Here is a 22,670-nt window from a genome sequence, read left to right on the forward strand (position 1 = left end):
TATAAGACATTATATGACATCCATAGATTTAGACATGCCTTCACCTAACCATTGACATTCAGACTCTAAGTGCCTCCTGGCTGTCTTCTGGAGATATCATCAATGCCTCAAAGAGATTGTTGCTAAAACAGAAGCCATTGTTTTTCTACCCAAACCTTGCCCTTCTCATTTTACTACTGCGCCTGATGGCGTGACCATTAACCCTATTGGTTTGGTACACAGCCAAGATATACCTCATTGTTGCTGCTCATGTAATTCTATCTGTAAATTCCTCAATAGTAGGGTTTTTTGGCACAGTAAAAACACGGACTGCACCTGCTCCTAAACAGCCAAATGTACTTGTAGGACTTGTAGGAATCTACTTTTCCATGATGTTCCACACCCAACTTAAACCTACAAAGGATTTTGGGTTAAGCTGCACATCACTACCATGTAGGGGTCTTTTCAAAAGGAAACCCAGATCCTGCCTTTTGGAACTAGAAAATGATCTACCACTGCCCAAACTTTTCTGTACTTTTGCCCTCCTAGTTGTGTCGTCTTTTTATCCACCCACTTAGATCCACCGGCGAGGACTTCATTCTGTCTTTCTTACCATGTGGCACTTCATATCTGTATAGTTATACGTGTTTCTTACAATGCTTATCCTCCCTGTGTTTACTTTCCAATATTTTAAAAATGTACAGGGCTGTGTATCCTAGCAACAATATAAAAATAAAGTGCATACAAACACATAACTTGTCCCTCATAGTTTAATTGGGTTCAAATGTGTTCTTAGTTGTTTATTAAAGGCATTCCTGTGTCTAACATGTTGTTTTCATCATAATCATTTATATTTATTTATATATTTGTGCTCCTTGAATTCATCTGTAATAATATGCAAAGATGCAGATGCAAGAGTCTCTGAGGATCATTTACCAATGTTTGCCAAATGTGAGCCTGATTATTAACCCATTAACTGTTGCAGATGCAGTGTATACAAGGGGTAAACAAAAACTAACTAAATACTGAAGTGCTAGGTGTATTCAGTACACAGTTGAGATGAGGTCCTTGCCCTGAAGAGCTTACAATCTATCATGAACAGCAGAAAGAAAACAGGGAGCAGACAGTAGCAGGCCAAGCCAGCTGGGCTCCCTAGGCATGAGCATGCGCAAACAAGGCCTCAAAAAACACAGGTGTGTGTTAACAGCAGGATTGTGGAGAAGTGAAACAGGGGCCCAGACTAGGGGTAGGTAATAGAAAGGATATGCACCTAGCGTTCTCCCCCCCCCCCCCCGCCAGCTGCACGCCTCTTCTGTTGCCTACCCCTTATTCTGGCCCTGGGTTAGTCATAGGTCAAAAAATACCCAACACCCATTGACTTTACTTCCTTTTGCAGATTTGTGCTGTGTTGCAAATATTTGGTGAAATAAAATGAAATTAATTTGCTCATCACCATACAGTCTATCTAGAGAGAGAGAGAGAGAGAGATTTGTCACTGTTGGATTTGCTAAAATTGGTCCTATACCTGTTACCCCCCAGCTCCGCTGCCTGATTTAAAAGGTAAATAATCTGGCTCTCCTGCTACACGTAGAGTTCAAAATAAGCACTGCTCTGAACTATACTGGGTTAAGAGTATAGGCACCTAGAGGTGGGGGGATTTGCAGTGTATTCCAAAACTATATTCTGTTGAGCAGCCTAATAATAATAATAATACATTGCTCGCACTGCTCTAGTCTGGGCACATGTCCAATACAGGTTATGCACATGTACTGATTAGCAGGGCCACCATCAGGGGGGCACAGGGGGTAAAGTTGTGCCTGGCAATTTAAAGGGGGCTCAACTGTGCTGCACTTTTCTGGATTAGCCAGGCCCCCCTTAAGAGCATGGACGTTGCAGAAGATCCGAGGGTGAAGACCTGAAGCCATGGACAGAACCGAAAACCAGAAGCTGCAAACGGAGCCAAAGACCCGATCCCACGAACGGAGCTGAGAGCCACGAAAACACCCAAAAGCCCCTGATTGGACCTGTAGAAGAGGAGAAGCTGCCAGTGAACAGACCCGAAGAAGAGGAGAATGAAGACCTTTAAAGGTAAGTTCCTCTGAACACCAACGGGCTTTTTTTTAATCCTTGGCCACCATTGTTTTTTTTTTAAGTTTTATGGGGCACCCTGGCCACCAAAGTTTTTTTTAAAAAAACTTTTATGGGGGGGGCCTGACCACCAATGAGAATTTTGTTGTAAAGGCCCCCCAAACGAAATCTTCTGAGAGGCCCAGTGCGCACACAGTGAATAATTTACCCCCCCCCCTTGTGCGACTGTTTGCATATATTTACAGAAAAGCCATTGGGATGGGGGATTTTAATTCTATACTTTAAAGGGGACCCATCACCCAAAAAAATTATTCCAAATCCTATTTTATCATATTAGTCAAGCAGAATGAACTTTAATTACACTGTATAAATTATTTGAATCTTGTTTCCATCAGCATGGGAACTCATAATTATAATAAGTAAGTAATAATAAATAAGCTGTCCCTGGAATCCAGGGTCCCCCTTTTCCGCGACCCCTGCAACGTGGCTGCTTTTCAGTTATTTTTGAAGAAAACGGATCCGCACACACAGATTGTTGCAGGATTGGTGAATTGGAGGTGTGCGGTAGGAATCTGAAATCATTGCTTTTCAGTTATGACAGTGGTACCCTTCCTTGCCTTTATTTTTGATTGATTTGCTTTTTTTGTATCTGTAATTAGCGTTGCCACCTAGCCAGAAAGCAAGCAGTTTTTTTTCCCTATGTTCATTTTAAATTCAAATGAAAAAATTAACACAATTTATTTATCGCTCAGTTGTTCAAAATATGGAACGCTTCACGAATTTGCGTGTCATCCTTGCGCAGGGGCCATGCTAATCTTCTCTGTATCGTTCCAATTTTAGTATATGTGCTGCCGAAGCGAGCACAACAAGCTACTACTTCCTATCCGTATTTAAAGGCCTTGGCTGCTGATTGTTACACATTGGTGCGACAAGATATATTTAAATATATGTTTACACTGAGCTGCGAGAGGTATAACTAACTTCAGCGAGACCAATCTCATTTTACTTATTCAGCACATGAAAATTACAAAGAAAACGATGGCAACTATAGCTGCAAATTTCGAGTTTGACACGGTGCACGATGGGAAAGGTCTGCATGCTAATCTAAGTATGACGACATCGCAAAGCGTCCGTGTTACTCTTATTCTGTGAGACGCACAGGTTGTAGCCGGGAACTTTCATTATTATTTTCCCACAGACCTTTCTTGTTATTCTAGCGACCCCTGGACCCAGTAGTTTAGTAGCAGCTCCCCTACACGAGGCTGTAACACATTTTCGCCTGTTGTTGCTTCTTATCACCAGCCATCGTTTTTTCTGGCTACAGTCAATCTGTCCATTTCCAATGTAATCCATTGTCTCCCTGATCTGTAGCCCGTCTTCCCTTGCCCCCTCGTTACTAGGTGCTGTCAGCATGGATGTGGCATACATATGTGAATGGGACAAAAGGCCACGGACAAGTCACTGCCCTTCAATCCCGCTAGTTTGCGCCTGGTCTTGCCGCAATCTTATTGCTTTCACCACAGATCAGCGCAACGAGGAAGAGAAAGGTAACGTTTCCTTGTGTTATTACAGCACTGCTCTATGGATTGATTATATTATATACATATGTGTTACTGTTAATGACCTAGATTAAAAATAATTCTATTTGGAATGCACATAACAAAAGCTGCCAGGTACAAAAAAAGCAACTGAATCTCTTGGTGCTGCATAGCTGACACACAACCACATAGGCAATGCTAAATAACAATACTCATAATGGCATCCACTGCCTTAAAGGAACTGCAGTGCAGTGAATCAGCAGAAAAGAAGATGGGGAGCTACTGGGGCATCTATGGAGTCACAGATCTTCCCTGCTAAAGGGCTGTGGTATTTCACAAACATTTCTAACCTACTTCTTTAGTTAGTTCTCCTTTAAACTGGAGTCAAGATATCAGACTCAGACTCAGTTTCAGAAAAGCAGTCAAGCAATAAGACCATTTATTGCAATGCACACTGTCTAGCTATCAGACTACTCTCTCCCCATGCATTCCACCGCTAGTGCCATGAAGCTGACCCCAACCCGAGTAAGTCCACTTAGTTTGGTGAAATTTCACTGTCGAAATTTACCGCTAGACTGCGCCAAATATTGCAAGTCAAACTAATGTCTCCTCCTCGTGTGCCTTTTTCTGTTACCATAGAAACAGCAAATCGCACATAACAATCACAGTGAAATTTCAACGAACTAAGTGGGCTTACTCCCGTTAGGGTCAGTTTTATGGCACTAGTTTTGGAATGTGTGGGAAAAGAGTAGTCTGATAGCTTGACTGTGTGCATTGAAATAAATGGTCTCATAGCTTGGCTGCTTTTCTGACACAGTCTGATAGTCTAACTCCAGTTTAAAGGCTAACTAAAGAAGTAGGTTAGAAATGTTTTATGTTTTGGGCTTCTGTACCAGCCCAAGGCAACCGCGGTCCTTTAGCAAGGAAGACCTGTGCCTCCAGAGATGCCCCAGTAGCTCCCCATCTTCTTTTCTGCTGATTCACTGCACATGCTCTGTGATGCTGTCACTTACTGAGCTTAGGGACCAACTCCAAATTTACTGTATATACAGAACAGAAATGTCACCATATAAGGCTGGTACAGATAATTACTACATGGCAGTACAGAAACCAGTGCAATTAGCTTCAGAATTTAATAATCAGCCTTGTAACATCAGCTTATATTACAGACCAACCTCATTTTCTGCTTGATAATTTGTGATGACCTTTAAGCTTAGCTTCTCAACAGCTGCTCAGAGCCCACTGAGCATGTGAGTGTCACAGACACTTTCCAAGATGGTGACCCCCTGTGACAAGTTTGATGTTGTGGATCATTGCTGCTATTGACAAGCTGAAACTTTACATTGGTGCAATAAGTTCAGTATGTAAAATATGGCATTTTTAACGGTTAATTTTTAAGGTTTATTTCTCCTTTAAAACAGAACACAATATTCCTTGTAACCTTCAGCATTGGGGGTGATAATCAAGAGCCTATGCATGTGTTCCTGCAATAAATTCTACTTTTCATTTAATAGCATTCCAGGCCACATTGTATTGGGAAAAATACTGTAGCACTTTGTACATGTTATTATTCTGTTATCTCAAAAACGTTCAGCTGAAAGCTCAACATCTATCATATGGAATCCCTTCATTAAATGTATTAAAAGTGTATTTTTTTAGACTTTTTATTCAGTTATAAAGAAAGTATTTAACAGAGGGGGAACAACCAAAGTAAACATGGTTTAAGGTACAATATTAGGTCTATTGCATGGCCAATAACCAGTACAGGCAAGGTAGCAAACAGAAAAAAAAACATTATTGTTACACCATATAACATAAAAAGAAAACACAGTGTCAAATGAGTTTGACCAAGGAAATAGGCATTACGACACTAAAAAAATGTCATTATGGTAAGCATAATGGAGACAGTTATTTTTATTTAGTGTCTTATTGGTAAAAGCAACTTTAATTTGACTGTGGTGTATTGCAACATTGCATAATTCTCACCAGGTTGTTTTGCTGGGGTTTTAATTTCAAAAAAAGTTTTGCAGGACTGGCAACATTTATGAGATACAGGTACATCTGCAATAACTTGTTTTGTTTTTCCTTCTTCTTAGATATCACAAATTTGATCCATATCCTTGACACTGAGCATCCCTGGGATGTATATTCCATTAACTCTGGGCACCAGGAGGTTATTACCAGCTTGGAGTGGGACCAGTCTGGTACAGTAAACATTTTTTATAGTTTTATAATTTAAAAAAAGTCAAGAAAACAATATAACATATAAGGGAAAAGCAGAGAGCAGAGGGAAATCTGACCTGAAGAGGATGGCAGAGAAAGGACACATGTGGGAGGCAGTATACGTTACTGATATGTTGCGTTGGTTTCATTGCCATTTTAGGTTCCCATTTGCTTTCCGCTGATGCAGATGGTAGAATCAAATGCTGGGGGATGACTGACCACTTAGCCAACAGCTGGCAGAGTCTTGTAGGCAGTGAGGTTGATGGGGATCCCATTGTAGCTCTGTCTTGGTTGCACAATGGAGTCAAACTTGCTCTTCATGTTGAGAAGGTGGGTGAATGATTAATGTGTATTTAACAGATTTGTTTGTGTTATTAGAGATTTCTTTCACTTCATTTTGCTTGTCTTTTTTATTTTTTTATTTACACAGAGATCATCATTTCTTTCACTCCTACTCATTATCTAGATCAATCGTTTAATTTTTAGAGTTTTGCTTTCCCATCACTCTCTTCCTTTTAAAAGGCCCTTTACCATGCTTAATACTTCTCTCTTTCCTCCTGTAGTCTGGTGTTTCCAGTTTTGGGGAAAAGTTCTCCCGAGTGAAGTTCTCCCCATCCCTTACTTTGTTTGGTGGAAAGCCAATGGAGGGCTGGATTGCAGTCACAGTCAGTGGCTTGGTTACAGTGTCTCTGCTGAAGCCTAATGGGCAGGTGCTGACGGCTACAGAAAGCCTATGCCGGCTACGTTGTCGTGTGGCACTTGCAGACATTGCATTTACTGGTGGTGGAAACATTGTCGTGGCCACTTGTGATGGGAGCAGCACATCTCCAGTACAATTCTACAAAGTGTGTGTATCTGTAGTAAGTGAAAAGTGCAAAATCGACACGGAAATCCTTCCTTCCCTCTTTATGCGATGTACGACTGACCCTGCACGCAAGGACAAGTTCCCAGCTGTGACACACCTTAAATTCCTTGCCCGGGATATGTCAGAACAGGTGAGAAGGAAATTTGATAAGGGGTGGGCAAATGAGATTTGAATTAAACTCCTCTAAAAGAAGAATTAAAGTCTGAGAAATATTGTTTTTTTTATATACTGAAATTACTGTACCAGTCCTACAAAGAAGCACCCCATCTTCTGATCTTGACAGGCCAGTGGCACTGCACATATTCAGTGTGCTTTGGGCTGTTTTTAAGATGCTAAACTTTAGGAAAACTTAAAACATAAATAGAAATCAAGGTTACGTCTGTGATTTTTATATTTTGTTTGTGTAAATATACATTTCGGTGTGTGTGTGTGTGTGTGTGTGTGTGTGTGTGTGTGTGTATATATAGACATACAGACATAGACCTTCATCAACACACACACACACACACACCTTGATGAAGGTCTATGTTGAGACTGAAATTCCTGTTCTATAAATTAATTTTTTGTTCATCACTAAAGACCTGAGAGTGCGATGTTTTCATAATTTCCTGACTATAGCATCCATACTTCTAACCTTATTAAGTTGAATGCACACTTATGCTGTTATGTATATATGTATGTATGTATGTATGTGTGTGTATGTGTATATATATATATATATATATCTCATAGGAAGGATGTGAAGATGTGAAGGTTGAGTTTTAATGTATCGGAACTGGAAATTAAGGCCTTAAGGAGGAAGGAAAGGTAGAATCACTTGGGGTTTTTGTCAGACTATCAGATTCTAGTTTACTAAGCTAATTGTTTACCTCAAGCCTTAGGCTGGCACTCCACTGTACCAGTTCATGCTGCCATTTTGCCAAGGAATCTCCTGTGCCTCACAGATATTGGCACATTCTATTGTGAGCATGCGCTTACCAAGCATGGTAGAAGGGATGCCTGTGACACAAATGTTGTTAGTGTTCACAAGTTGTTTTTCTTTTCTATGGATCTCCTGGAGCTGGTCTGGGCTGTGCACAGTAGAGTAAAGAGGGCAATGTTTTTACTGTACTGCACATGTGCACAGCCCAGGGCTGGAGCAAATCTTGACACAGGAAAAAAGATGGCAGTGCAGCACTTCTGAGAATACTACACCAGGTGGAGTGTAGAAGGAGAAGCGTCAGCCCAAGCAGTTATAATCACTGTGGGGTTCCTAACAAATTGCAGCCCCCTAGTGATTAACCTTTTTTTGCCCTTTAAAGTTTTAGTGCATTGATATCTTTGTCTAAATAAGAGTTCTGAAAGCGAAGGACTTTCCTTTTTTTTTTTTTTTTCTTTCTTTTCTGGTCAAGGTTCTTCTCTGTGCCTCCAATCAGTGTTCCAGCATAGCTGAGTGCTGGTCTCTGCGGAAAGAGGGTCTTCCACTTAATAATATATTCCAGCAACTTTCCCCAGCAGGTAAGTATTTTCCTGTTTCTGCTAAACATTTCCTCCTCCCCTAGATGCTTCCCTCACTCCAAATCATATCTTGTGCCATTTGTCCACATTCGTCTTTCAGTAAGTGACAAGCAGCCCATGATCCTCAAATGGCGCATCCTCTCAGCCACCAATGAGTTAGAGCGTGTTTCTGCTGTGGCACTACCCAAGCTACCTATCTCTCTTACAAATACTGACATCAAGGTGGCAAGTGAAACCAAGTTTTACCCTGGGCTAGGTGAGTTATTACCCAGTATCATGATCTGCAAATAAATGGGTTAAGTTTTTTAGTTTAGGACTCTTTCACTTAATTATTCTCTCTATTTTTACAGGTCTAGCATTGGCATTCCACGATGGAAATGTTCAGATAGTTCATAGGCTTTCTCTTCAGCCAATGGCAGTTTTGTATGGATCTTCCCTGCGGCCTTCTGAGGAGCCCAGCTTAAAACGGCAGCGTTCTCCTACCCCTTGCATCCACTTCAAAGCTTTGCAGATGTCATGGACCTCGCTTGCTTTGGTTGGGCTAGATACACAGGGCAAGGTCAGAGTTACTTAAAGATAGGGTTACCTGCATGGGGGCCACATATAAATACAGCGTCCAGTAATGCACTATTTTTATGGATATATCCATTTATCAAAGCCGCATCTTTAAAAAATAAACCAACATTAATACATTTGATATTGTATTTGAACTTCAATCACAATACATAATCACAATCCTAATACAACATAATATCTGAGATGCAAAAATGACTTTGTAAATGATAACATTTGTTTGAACTTTAGCCATATATTTATTTAAAACAGAACACTTTTATGCCTATGTGTGAGACTATTCTGGAAGCAAACTTTGTGACTGATGGGGACACTAATTCATTAGCAGTTTCAGAAATGTTTTATTTGCAGTGTTTAGTGTTGCTAATATTTATATTTATTATTTTGTTATAGAGCCCAGTAACTTCTAGTTACTCCACAGCTTTTTGCTAGTCTTCATTAAAAGAAAGACACACTGGCTTCAGAGTATCTGATTGAACTGCTGCCTGGAACACTGTCTTCACAATTTCTGGCCCATATAATCACATTGCTTTCTCTCTGGTGCTGTTGTATTTATGTTCCCCACAGCTAAGTATTCTTCGAGTCTCTCCTTCTATGGGGCATTCCTTGGACATGTCAACATCCCTACGTCACCTGCTTTTCTTGCTGGAATACTGCATGGTGACTGGGTATGACTGGTGGGATATACTGCTCCATGTTCAGCCTGGCATGGTACACAATCTAGTAGATAAGTTAAATGAGGAATACACAAGGCAGAATGCAGCACTTCAACAGGTAAATTCCATGCAGAGCTGTATTACAGTAGTAAAGGCAATCCCATATACTGAGGTATTCTGCAGTGTGAAGATATTTTATATTACTTATATGCCTTCACATACAGCATTATAACCACATCGCTGAAGCTACCTAGCTTTAAAGGAAAGCTACCAAGGCAGTTTATTGCCAATAGATTAGCCACAAAAGTGCAATCTATAACCCTTTATTTATTCTGCAGAATGCTTTACCATACCTGAGTAAACCACTCTAGAAGCTCTCTCTGTTTGTTTAGGATATCGGCTGCCATACTAGCTTGGTGTGACATCACTTCCTGCCTGGGTTTCTCCCTGCTCACTCGTAGCTCTGAGCTCCAATTACAGCAGGGAGCGGAGGAAGGAGGGGGGGAAAGGGAGAGAGGAGCAAACCGAGCATGCTCAAGCCCTAGCCCTGGAGGTTTATGCTGAAAACAGGAATCTGATACAGAAGCCCATGTATACACAATAGAAGGAAAGCAAAGCTGTGTTTCTTTTGACAGAGGACTCAGAGCAGCATTACTTTGAGGGTTTACTGGTGTATTTATATAGACCTTTCTGATAATGCTTACTTGATTTTAGCCTTTCCTTCTCCTTTAATTCATCTGTTTAATGTCTACTTTTAGCTCCTTAAAGTAGATATACATGCCATGACAAATGGCCTGCCCATTGTTGGAATAACAATACAAGGAACCATGTACGTATGGCTGCCTCTATAATGTTTTGTTTGCTTAGGCCAACTGCCTGAAAGATTTGAACATCAGGAATTGAAGGATTTCACTTTCAAATCTGATGATGTCCCATACACAGGCAGTTGTGGTGCCTTGTTAGGTGATGTTTACAATCGCTGATCCACAAATTATTCTATAGCCATTGTGCATGGATTCTGGTTGGGATAGTCGGCCTTGCAGTGCACATATCGAATATACGGATAGTATGTGTACTTGTCTTAAGTTTTGCTGAGCACTCTTAATCTTGGCTTTGCATATCGAGGGTGCTATCATGACTTCAGACATGTTGATGCATGATTGCAGTATCCATTAAACTGGTCTTATACAACTACTAGTATACTATTTAATTTTCCCTCTGAGTGATACATTGCTTTTATATTAGGAATAGTCCAAACACAATGATCTTCTGTAGCTGGTGCTCCTTCTTTGATAAGATGGATGACATTGCCTTTTACTACAGAATCCTGTACCAATTTGTTACATTTCTGTTTTGTCATGTTAGGTTCTTTCCACTCGGATTCTGGCCATGAAGGCATCTCTATGTAAGCTGTCTCAGAACACTGTTACACGTGTCTGTGATTATCATGCAAAGCTCTTCCTCATCTCCATCAGTTGTACCTTAAAATCTCTTCTTCGTCCTCATGTTCTCAATACTCCCGACAAGAGTCCTGGAGACAGACTTACTGAGATCTGCAGCAAATTCACCGATACTGGTGAGTGGGAGCTCTGCAGAGAAGGAATTCCTTTCTATAAAGATGACAGTATACAGGCACACAAAAGCTGCAGACCATCCAGGCCAAGTTGGCAGCTTATTAGCTGGTGCTGACAATCCAAATCAATTGGGCAGGTTTTAAAAATCCACTCATACAATGACCACATTTTTTAATGTTTAGGTGGTCCTATCCTAACTGATCGCCCTGTTATGATCTAGTAATTTGCCTCAAACAGTTGGATCAGCATGATCTAATGTACTCTCTCTGTGTACACAGATATAGACAAGGTTATGATTAACTTGAAGACAGAGGAGTTTGTGCTGGACATGCCAACCCTTCAATCTCTTCAACAGCTTATACAGTGGCTTGGAGATTTTGTACTTTATCTGTTGGCCAGCTTACCAAACCAGGTAACATTTTCTACTTTTTGATTGATAGCATTGGCTGGATGTTTTTCCTTCTTGAAAAACTTTCTTTGTGCAATATCTTTTCGTGTGAGGTTTAGAGTGTTACTAATTCTGAAGAATTTCAATAAAAAGCACACCGTAAGGCTACTACCATGCCTGGTGGATTCTCAGTCTACATATAATAGGCTGAGTCCGCTTCAGTCAGCTTTCTGATGTGCCTGCACCCACAAACACTGCTTTGGTATGGGGGCATATGGAGTGTATTTTGGTACAAAACATGCAAGTATACATTTTGGTGGCAAAATCCATTCTGTGTGCCTGATCACAGGCGCACAATTTCTCTGGGTGCAGGATTGTAGGGGTTGATTCTAGGCCTGCATTTATCCACAGGCCAAGAAAACGCATGGTGTGGCAGTCGCCAGAAAAGTTGTATATAGGTCCAAAATAATGCATAATGTTATGATTTTCTTTAAATAAAGGATGAATAACCCATACAAATCTGCGTGTAAAATTGCTCAGGGTGCTTTTCTAAGCACGTTTGCAATAGTGAATGTTGTAACAGCACCACCTGCTAGTCCGATCCTGTAACTGTACAGTCAAAGATATTAAAAGAGCTATACGTTCTAAAGGAAACCATGCAGGGTTGCTGATGTTGGTCTGCTAAGGAAGAAGATGGGGAAAGGGCATCTGATGCTTTTGATCTTTCCTGAGCAGATCAACATCCAAACAATTAAAAATGCTAAGGGAATGTTGATAAAGGAAACCAATGTAAAAATTGCCATATAATATTAATAAGTACATCATACTAAAAGTTAATTCTAATGTGAACTTATCCTGTGACTGTAGGCACATGGGATGAAGGGCTTCACTGCTCTCAACCTGCGTATTTTTGCAGGCTGAGAGAAGTGGGTCCACTCTGTGTCCCTTCTCTATTGATTTGAATCTGATCCACCCATGTGCACACCCACATGTAGTGTAGCAGAAGCGGATGTCAGCCCAAATAGGAGGTATCTCCCGGCTGACCTCCACTGTGTGTGCACAAGCAGGCAGATCAGATTTAAATCAATTGAGCAGGGACACAGAACAAATTTACTTCCCTCGGCCTGCAAAAATATGCAGGCTTAAAGAGTCCTTCAGCCCATGTGTCCACAGCCTTTAAGGGTTCAGCATTTCACACTCAAAACAGCATGTACAGTGTGTTCAGAATAATGTACATGCAAATAATTTTCTAGTAGTTGTAGTAGAGTAATAGAAATCCAACAGACCCAACAGTCATCACATGCATGCTGATAGGTTTCAATTATGGTCCTTATTTAAAGAAGGAAGGCAGCAAACGTATATGTGGTTCTAGTGCATTTCTCTCTGAAAATAGTAAAATGGGTCGCTCCAGATATTGTTTAGATAAACTGTGTACTTTGATTAAAATGTTGATTGGAGAGGGGAAACGTATAAAGAAGAGCAGAAAATGAAAAGCTGCTCAGCTAAAATTATCTCAAATGCTTTAAAATTGTAACCAAAACCTGAAAGACGTGGAAGAAAATGGAAAACTACAATTTGAATGGAAAGAACAATAGCCATAATGGCAAATACTCAGCCAGTGATCAGCTCCAGGAAGATCAAAGAAGGTCTAAAGTTACCTGTGAGTACTGTTACAATTAGAAGATGCTTATGTGAAGTCAAGCTATCGGCAAGAAGCCCTCAAAGTCCCATTGTTGGGGAAAAAAAGTTGCTGAAGAGGTTACAATTTGCCAAAGAACACATTGACTGGCCTAAAGAGAGATGGTGCAATATTTTTTGGATTGTTCTTTTTAGGTCTATGGGCTGCAAACAGTTTGTCAGACGACCCCCAAACACTGCATTCAAGCCACAGTACAGTGTGAAGACAGTGAAGCATGGTGGTAGAAGAATCATGATATGGGGATGTTTCTCATACTATGGTGTTGGGCCTATTTATCACATACCAGGAATCATGGATCAGTTTCATTACATCAAAATACTGGAAGAGGTCATGTTGTCTTATGCCGAAGAGGAAATGCCCTTGAAATGGATGTTTCAACAAGACAATGACCCCAAGCACACCAGTAAACAAGCAACATCTTGGTTCCAGACCAACAAGATTGATGCTATGGAGTGGCCAGCCCAATCCCTGGACCTTAATCCAATAGAAAGCTTGTGACATCAAAAATGCTGTTTCTGAGGCAAAACCAAGAAATGCCAAAGAATTAGGGAATGTAACAGGTGCCAGAAGTTGATGGACTCCATGTAACACAGATGTGCAGCAGTTCTCAGAAACACTGGTTATACAACTAAATATTAGTTGTGATTCAAAGGAAAGCAAAATCTTGAAACATTTTCAGTTTATATAGTGGATGTTTGAGTCTATAAAGAAGAATACAGACACTGTTATTTTTTTGAAACAGCCTAATATTCCATTTTCTTCACTCTCTCTGTAAAGGAAAAACACATTTGATCAGTTTTTCATGTTTTGAATTGGAATAGAATGTGCAGTGTTCTCAATGCATTTGCTTGTGTGGAAATAAAAGTGATTATAAGTATTTTGAGCTTTATTTACTTTTTTTAAACACACTGCTATTATTCAACTGTATTTAATGATTCCTATTAGTATAGATACAGAAGCAGGTATGAATAGAGCCCGGCCTGTTTTTTTTTTGTTTTGTTTTTTTTGTGGCTTTTTTTCCAGACTTGGTGGGATTTTTTTACTTTGATTTTGTCACCTCCAGACTTCTTTAAAGGACCAGTAACATCAAAAAATTTTTACAAAAAATTCGTTAGTATACAACGAAAAATAAACACTGTGACAAATTAAACTTGTAAATTGCAAAGCCTTTATTTAGAAATAACTTACCGAAACTTCACTTCCTGTCCTCTTCAAAACAGGCGATACGGCGACCATCCATCCTGCAGTGCTCGATTTCTCCTCCCTGGCTATTCTAGTGACAGCTGTGAAGGAGGCTGAGGCTCCGCTCTCAAGTGTTGACTGGTGGAGCAGGGTTTGTAGTGGGGTTCCCGATGTGCCCCAAGCCTGCCACTGCCTGAGTGCGGGGAAGGTGAGGTGTACTCAGGCACTGGCAGGCTTGGGGCACATCGGGAACCCCACTACAAACCCTGCTCCACCAGTCAACACTTGAGAGTGGAGCCTCAGCCTCCTATACAGCTGTCACTAGAATAGCCAGGGAGGAGAAATCGAGCACTGCAGGATGGATGGTCACCGTATCGCCTGTTTTGAAGAAGTGAAGTTTCGGTAAGTTATTTCTAAATAAAGGCTTTGCAATTTACAATTTTAATTTGTCAAGGTGTTTATTTTTCAAATTTTTTGTAAAAATGTTTTGATGTTACTGGTCCTTTAAGTCTTTTTTTTTTTTTTTTTTTGTATGCTTCTAAAGGAGCAGTAGCACCAGTAAAAGTGTTTTAAAGGAATCGCAATATAATGTACTGCTGCCCCGCACTGGTAAAACTGGGGTGTTTGCTTCAGAAACACAAGTATAGTTTATATAAACAAACTGCTGTGTAGCCATGGGGGCAAGCACAGGCTAGATAACAGATAAGTTCTGGAGAATACCATTGTATAGTATGACGCATATCTGGTATCTCCTGTGTATCCTGTGCCTTTTCTCCTTTTTCAGCTTTAAATGGCTGTCGACATGGCTACACCGTAGCTTGTTTATATAAACTATTATAGAGTTTCTGAAGCAAACACACCCATTTAACCAGTGCAACGCAACAGTACATTTTCATTAGTTTAAGACGCTTTAAGTTTTTGGTGTTACTGTTCCTTTGATATCATCTCCTGTGGTTGTGAACTTTGTGCTTTTGTCTTGCAGGGTTTGTCAGTCCGGCCTGGGCACAGTTTTTTGCGTGATGGAGCATCTCTTGGAACCTTACGTGAAATGATGGTGATGATCCGAATTTGGGGTCTTCTAAAACCAAGTTGCCTGCCTGTATATACAGCAACTTCAGATACACAAGACAGCATGTCACTGCTATTCCGCCTCCTGACCCGTCTTTGGCTGTGCTGTAAGCATTTCTTTTTCTCCATTGTTCCAAAGCAAAGTTATTTTTAACAAAAGTGTGTGGCCTTCAGGTAACATGACATTAAAGTGATTGTGGCATAGCAGAACACAGCTGCAGAAAATCGTTGTTTAAGAGATGCATTGCTACAATAACACATGCAGTTATTGAACCTTGCATATTTATTTTTTACTTTGAAATTGTGTAGTTAAGAGGGTCTCCGTGTAGCCACTCAACTGGCAACTTCCTCAATCAGAACATACAGTAAGAGGTGCCTGCTGCCCTGGCTACAGAAAAGGACCAGAGTTTGAAGCCTCATCATCATAATCACTGAAACCATATTTTTACTATAACCAATATCCTCCAAATAAATGCAGCTAGGATTATTAGTTACCTATTCAAAGTCAGTTTGGATGCATGCCATCAGGACAAACATATCTGTCAGAAATACAGGAGAAAAAAGTGTGTCCCATATACTTGCACCATCCCATTATTAAGTCTGAAATCCCAACAATATAAGTTAAAACTTAACTTTTATTAAATCAACTAATTCAACACAAGAAAGAGAAAAAAAGAAGAATTAAAATTAATTTTTTTCTCTTTCTTGTGTTGAATTAGTTGATTTAATAAAAGTTAAGTTTTAACTTATATTGTTGGGATTTCAGACTTAATAATGGGATGGTGCAAGTATATGGGACACACTTTTTTCTCCTGTATTTCTGCTCTATATATCATGTGACCCTGCACACCATTATATGTTATATCTCTCTATCAATGGGAGGTGCTACCTATTACCTTTGTTGTTACCAAACATATCTGTCAATGGCGAAAACTTTTGTTAAAATATTCATGCTTTAAGCCATTTCTCCACCTGTGTAGAAATGAAAATGGAGAATGGAATATGGAGAAAAAGAAGATCCACTACCATCCTAGCAATTAAGAATTTCAGGCAGAAACTAGAAAATATATGCATTTTTGTACCAAAATGGCATAGGAACAGATTTGACTAGGGTGCCACTGTCTTTACAAACTAAATACACAATTTCCTGTTTAAGAAATGTTTTCTCTGATCCACTTTCTATGTATCGCTACCATGCAGGCAGAGACGAGTCTCATCCATGTGACCCAGATGAATCATTAATAGATGAATGCTGTCTTCTCCCCAGCCAACTCCTTATTCCCAACATGGATTGGCTGCCCCTTGGAAATGGTATTATCAGCCGACTTCAGAGCAAACTTCCCTTACGCCTACAGTTTGGAAAAACCCCTGGAGCTCATAGCTATGCTTCAGTACATTATGAGGCCTACACTAGGTTAGTGCCTATTCAAATGGTTACTTATATAAAACTTATAGGTATTTTTTGGTTTACTTTATATGGATGGTGTTTGTCTACCTGTAAAAGTCTTTAATTGTAAACAACAGAATGACTTATGTGGTATGGTAATGTTAATTAAAATATACTGCTAGTATGCATCCATTAGAACTACTAACTGGTAGTAGTGTTAAATCACTTTGTTTCTAATGCCATTCTGTGACACTATTCTCAGAAGAATAGCCCTATATCTGTATATAATGTCTTTTATATATTTTTTTTATTGTTTTAAAACACATACAACATAAGACAAACCATGCCATTAAAAGTAACAATTCTCCATGACAAATTATAGTTGATTTACATTGTATTGATGTTTCATTCAACAATTTGGTTGATATTTTAGCCTCTTTAAACCTTGAGCACATATTCATTTATACATGAAAGATTCCACAAATAACCAGGGTTAGATCTGCCAGCAATTATTGTTTTATGTAAGGGAACCGCATCCCTCTAACCCTGCCTCCCACCATGGGCTCCATATTTTGTCGAATTTCTTTTGTGAGCCTCTGGCTAACAAGGTGAGTTTGATGAGGGGTAGGTTTTGATTTATTAATGTAATCCAAGTTTGCAATGTGGGGTGTTTAGGACCCATCCAGCATAATTTAGGAGGGTTCTGTATCTGGTTCTGGCAGGATTTGTAGTTATGAGGTCATCTAAGATTCCTAGTATATGCACCTGTGGTGTTAGTACCTTCTGGGAATCTAGTTTGTCATCTAGGAGATTCAGAACCACAGTCCAGAATTTAGCCACTGCAGGGCAAGACCAAGCCATGTGCGCCCCATCAGTTCCACACCTGTGACATTCTCCAGTTGATTTGGAGTCCAGAGAGTTTCCCAAAGTGTATTATAATTGTGGCTAATGTATTCAGTGATGGCCTTGAATCTGCTAAGTATACTAATAGGTCATCTGCGAGAATTATATATTTAATATGAATTGTAGAACAGTTTGAAACCTAAAGACGGTAACATAGATGTTTCTGTTTTATGATAGTTTCCCTTGAAATGACTTTACTGATCTTGTTTAGGTCCCCTACACAACCAAAGATTGATCACCTGAGAAGACTCCACCTAGGTACATTCCCTACAGAGCCTTGCAAGTCCTGCACTAGGTAAGAGACTGCACTTTATTCTCATACCATACAAAACATCTTATAGGTTCCTAGAAAGGTCAGAGAGGGTTATGGGTAACCGGTTTAGGGACAGACTGGCCTGGTATAGCACTAGAATACTTTCATGGGCAATATTTCATTACACTTATCATGAAATCCTTTAAGGGCTCTTACAGGCGAGCGTTTTTACCTGCGCTCCCCTGCGTTCTGTTTTTCTGCGTTCAGCCGCAGGGGAGCGCAGGAGTAGACGCATTACATTGTTTCCAATGGGGCTATACTCACACAGGCGCGTGTAGGCGCCGAACGCATGAAAAATGCAGCATGTTGCGTCTCAACCTGCGTTCAGCGCCTACACGTGCCTGTGTGAGTACAGTCCCATTGGAAAAAATGTAATGCGTCTACTCCTGCGCTCCACTGCGGCTGAACGCAGAAAAAGCATTGTCCAGCATACTGCAGTATTGCTCTTTAATACATTGCCACTCACCTAAACTAGTAAAATATATATTCATATTGTGTTGGGGTAGCTATATGTGTTTTGGTTTGTTCTTTGCAAAATGGGCAGCAGTAAATAGAATATTTTGTATTTAATTCATTCTCTCACTGTAGATGTGGCTGTGTGACAATGCTTAAGTCCCCAAATAAAGCAACCGCAGTGAAGCAGTGGGAACAGAGATGGATTAAGACCTGTCTGTGTGGGGGCCTTTGGAGAAAAATGCCTCACACTTACTCGTGACTTCCTCACTTCTATGTCTGCTGGCAAGCAGACTTGAAAGAATTTTCCACAAGACAAGAGCCTTATGGTTAACTTGGGGGTACAAAAACAGTGCAGGTCAAACCATTGTACCAATTATGGTGCATAAAGGATGGAGGAACAGATGCATAGCTTTCTTTTCAGTAACTCATAAAATTGTCACCTGGATGTGTTCCATGAATGGTTCATAATGGTATCATAAATCAATGGTTTAAAAAAAAAAAATCAGCAGTACAAGTACAATGAGAGCAGAAGAACCTAAGGAATTAAAGACCGCTAACAAGCATCTTTGCCATATCCTTTTTAGGATACTGGTTTGTAAATGTTTTCTTTCTGTCCTAAACTGGGATTGGCCAAGAGGGTGTAGAGATCTAACAGAAAATGAACAATTACTTTTCTGTTCAGCTTTACTGCTTATAACTATGTTCCTAGCAGCTTCTAGTATGTATTCTATGGAGGATTGACTGACAGCCAGATTCAACTATATATGGAGTTATCCATAAAAAATAAAAACTCTCGCTTGCTCGCTCTCTTTCGCTCTGGTTTACATGGGCATAAACTTGGAAGTAAGGATTTTGGGGCCATATTTGTATTTTATTTATCTGATAGCAGTGTTACTTACTTATACTAGTGAAATGACATGCATGCAACTAAAAACACATAACAAAACACAGTGCTGACAAGTAGATACAAACGGTGAGGAGGGAGACGTTTTGTCCGCATATGTTCTCCACCAGCGGTGATCAAACTGTCCTGTGTGTCATGGGCCTTAGCCCTGATGTTTGTCAATTATAGATTTACAAGGGTTCCTATACCAGAAGCTTATTATACTGTATTATAAAAACACAATTCAGAAAGCACTAAAAATATCACTACTGTTACTGACCTATAGAGGTCAGCATTATTCACATTCTGGACATACTGTGCTAGCAGGAAATATAGAATAGTCTGAGCTACAGTTTATAAGTATAGCTATGGTGAAAGAAATAATGGCACCAAAACACTGAAATGTATCAAAAGTATTTTTTCATCCATGTAAACGAGGACAGAAATGCCTTATATTCCTTTAAGGTGTTACAAAAGAAAAATAAACACATTTTATTTTTCTAATATTGGATTAATGTTTTCACGTTAACACAATATTAAAAGCTTCAAAACTGAGATTACTATAGGAAAACAGATGGGATGTAATTATGTGATGACCACAACTGTAATGATACAAAAGATCAGTGGTCTACAAAGTTTTTGTGTAAGGGCCACAATACAGATGAAAGCTGAGAAAATCACTGACACTTTGGCACAGGCAAAATTGAGGACAATTTGCTAGAGAAAGAGTACATCGCTAACGAAGTTTCACACCCTTTCACTGGAGATTAATCACTCATGTGAATGATCGTTACTCTGCAAACTCACTAAAGTGTGAATTTTACAGGACGTTACCCCTTTTGCCAGAGTTTCCTTTGCCACCTTAGACCTGGCAAACTGATAAGATGAAGCTACATTCTCCTCACTGATGACATATCCTGTATGCCGAAAAGTCTTAAAAATTACTAAAAAAAACTGGCATTTTTTCATATTTTAAAGCGGGAAACATTTTTTTTTTTACCATTTGAGGGGCATGCCACATTTGTTTTTGGGTGAGCTGATGCCTAGGACACTAGAGGATCTCTTTTGTCTTTATTTTGCTTCCTTTAATATTTTTAATAACAAGGGACCACTTGAGATGCAACTTCGCAATTTAGTGAATTAGTATAGTGATATAGCGAATTTGCATCTGACACAGTGGCACAAAGTGTGGTGAAGCCTTCGCTGGCGAAAATTCGCCCTTTAGTGAATTTGCCCCATTAACTTGCAGTCACATCAATCTACATTAGTTCTTCATGTAATATCTTCACCCAGCTAGGGGTAGTTTCTTTGGCCTGAATATAATAGCATAATGTGCTTTGAGGACAATTACTTATAGTGATACAGGTCATGAACAATGTCAATAATTAAGCATTCATTAGAATTTTTAAAGATGTTTAATATAAACCAAGCCAAACCCGCAATTCTCTATTTTTAAACATGCAATGATAGTGCAGCATGTCCGCAGGATACTGTGGGAGCTCACTGTCATTTGGCTGTCATTGTCTAACCTCCAAAAGCTGAATTAAACCTGCCGTCAAAAAGATGTACATGGAATGTAACAGTATTAAAATAAATACATGCTGCCTTTTTTCTTAATGTGGGTGTGATCCTGCTGTGAAGCACCTCACTCCATCTGTTACATTGGCATCTTTCTGTTCAAGTGGAAATTTGAAAGCCTGAAGCCAACTGGAACCCGTTCATACACTTTAAACTGCTTACTAAAACATCCCAAAGTTGTTTCATATGTATAAAGCTGTGTAAACAAACCGATTTTATTTATTGCCATTTTTAATGCCAGATTTAATGTTATTGCCATTGAACACACACACTCATATTTATGCAGCAGTGTAACTATTTAATGCTTTTCAAATTTGAAACTTGCTACAGCCATGACACTTGTCTATGCTACGACTGGAGAAAACCCTAACTTAACTACAAAACTCCATTAAATCCAGCGTTGCCGTTAACTGTAGTTGTTTTCTCTTTAATAAGAAAAGTACAAACCCCCATGTGCCTCTACAATGGCTTTATGGGGCAGAACATTCTGTATTTCTGTGTTTTTGATCTGTTAGCCATTTTATTGTCCATTTTTGAGCATCCAGCCAAATGCTATCTGGTTAAAAGTAGAATAATAATTCACATTTTTATTGTTACTCTTCTTCATAGTAACATTTTAGCACTTCTTTAGACCTGCACAAAATCTGCCTTTATATTATCCATCCATTTAGATTGTAAGCTCTACAGGACAAGAATTAATAGCACACCGTTTTTTTTTACCAGTTTTTCAGATGTTAAAAATTCATTAATAAGGTATTCAGTTCATAGAATGATGTCAACAATGAAAGACTGGAATGAGGGCATGACCTAGTGGCCTAGTGCTCATTAGGAATGCAGTTTGAGCCAAACTCATTCACTGGAGTGAAGGCAGAGATAAGACAAACATATTATTCCTTTGTACAATTACAACAAAAAGCACAAGTTCATTAGCAATAATGGGCACATTCGTTTGCACCCCTTAGTGCTTTTTTCACATGACTGGGGCATTTGATAATGATCTAGTTGATCAGCACCGCCACCTGCCCTGGCTATACTAAGACTGGCAACTGAGCTTTAGTTCATGAGATATTCCATGAAAATGGAAACATTTCAAGCAAAACTTGGTTTCCTTTCACAGATTCTTACACAGAAAAAAAATTGCCTTTAAAAATAATTATTACAAAGAATGAGGCGTTGGTACCACACTTTGGCCAAAATATGTGAACTCACATGCCATATCAATGCCCCTCATTGTACGTGAGTATTGTACTATCCATTAGCATTTTAAGTATGTAGTGCATTTAAAATCAAGTCCCCCAGCAAACAGTGTGAATGAGTTGTAAGACCATTGTGCACTTACTCTTAGCTCAAGAGCTAGTTAGAAAGTTGGGAGCCAATTAACATACACCTGTGAATAATTCCCTATTTAAATAATGAATGGCAGCTACCGTAAGGGACACGCATGCATCCAAAACAGAGATAAATCTAAAATATTTGCCTGTGTTTTGCTGCCAATATACTGTATAAACAGTTCAGAAAGTATAATGTTTTGCTCAAAACTGAAAACTTCAGAAATCTTTGCCATAAATATTGTCTGTTTCCTGGAATACAAGTGAGAATCCTGTAAATGTGTTCAGGAAATCACCACCCTTGTGTACAGGTTAGGAAACACGATAGGGAAAGAGCTGAGTTAATGCTATATATACATCATTTGCCCATGGGGGACTGAATATGTAGTTTTGAATTAAAATTACTATTACTTTTCTTAGTGGTAATGAAATGTGTTCTTTACTTTGATCAAACCTTTTCCTGCATTCCACTTTCAATAAGTTAACTCATTT

General features: G+C 39.4%; 1 protein-coding gene and 1 non-coding gene across 3 annotated transcripts; one reads left to right on the forward strand and one right to left on the reverse strand.

The window, feature by feature from the left end:
- Window positions 1-2,824: 2,824 nt before the first annotated feature.
- Window positions 2,825-2,931, reverse strand: LOC121399607. Its single transcript, XR_005965208.1, has one exon. It is a non-coding gene; the product is annotated as a U6 spliceosomal RNA (small nuclear RNA).
- Window positions 2,932-3,184: 253 nt separating this feature from the next.
- On the forward strand, window positions 3,185-21,256 carry med16.S (mediator complex subunit 16 S homeolog). 2 transcript variants are annotated; one of them, XM_018243615.2, is made up of 14 exons: window positions 3,186-3,614; window positions 5,702-5,809; window positions 5,989-6,158; window positions 6,392-6,823; window positions 8,085-8,190; window positions 8,291-8,446; window positions 8,541-8,749; window positions 9,331-9,537; window positions 10,785-10,995; window positions 11,272-11,405; window positions 15,245-15,437; window positions 16,531-16,744; window positions 17,832-17,915; window positions 18,522-21,256. In XM_018243615.2, exons 1-14 carry the CDS (start codon window positions 3,479-3,481, stop codon window positions 18,646-18,648), a joined length of 2,487 nt encoding a protein of 828 aa, XP_018099104.1. In that variant the 5' UTR covers window positions 3,186-3,478; the 3' UTR covers window positions 18,649-21,256. The 2 variants fall into 2 exon arrangements, with proteins under 2 accessions (XP_018099105.1, XP_018099104.1); XM_018243616.2 differs by lacking the exon at window positions 9,331-9,537 and having other exon boundaries at window positions 3,185-3,614.
- The last annotated feature ends 1,414 nt before the right edge of the window (window positions 21,257-22,670 follow it).

The sequence above is a fragment of the Xenopus laevis genome, chromosome 1S, assembly GCF_017654675.1.
Source record: "Xenopus laevis strain J_2021 chromosome 1S, Xenopus_laevis_v10.1, whole genome shotgun sequence".
NCBI lineage: Eukaryota > Metazoa > Chordata > Amphibia > Anura > Pipidae > Xenopus > Xenopus laevis.

Excerpts from the sequence above, each read along its gene's own strand:
- med16.S (XM_018243615.2), top strand. The coding sequence starts at position 3,479 with ATGGATGTGGCATACATATGTGAATGGGACAAAAGGCCACGGACAAGT. Across the intron at positions 3,615-5,701 it reads GCGCAACGAGGAAGAGAAAG|ATATCACAAATTTGATCCAT; the intron begins GTAACGTTTCCT and ends CCTTCTTCTTAG. Across the intron at positions 8,750-9,330 it reads GGCTAGATACACAGGGCAAG|CTAAGTATTCTTCGAGTCTC; the intron begins GTCAGAGTTACT and ends TGTTCCCCACAG.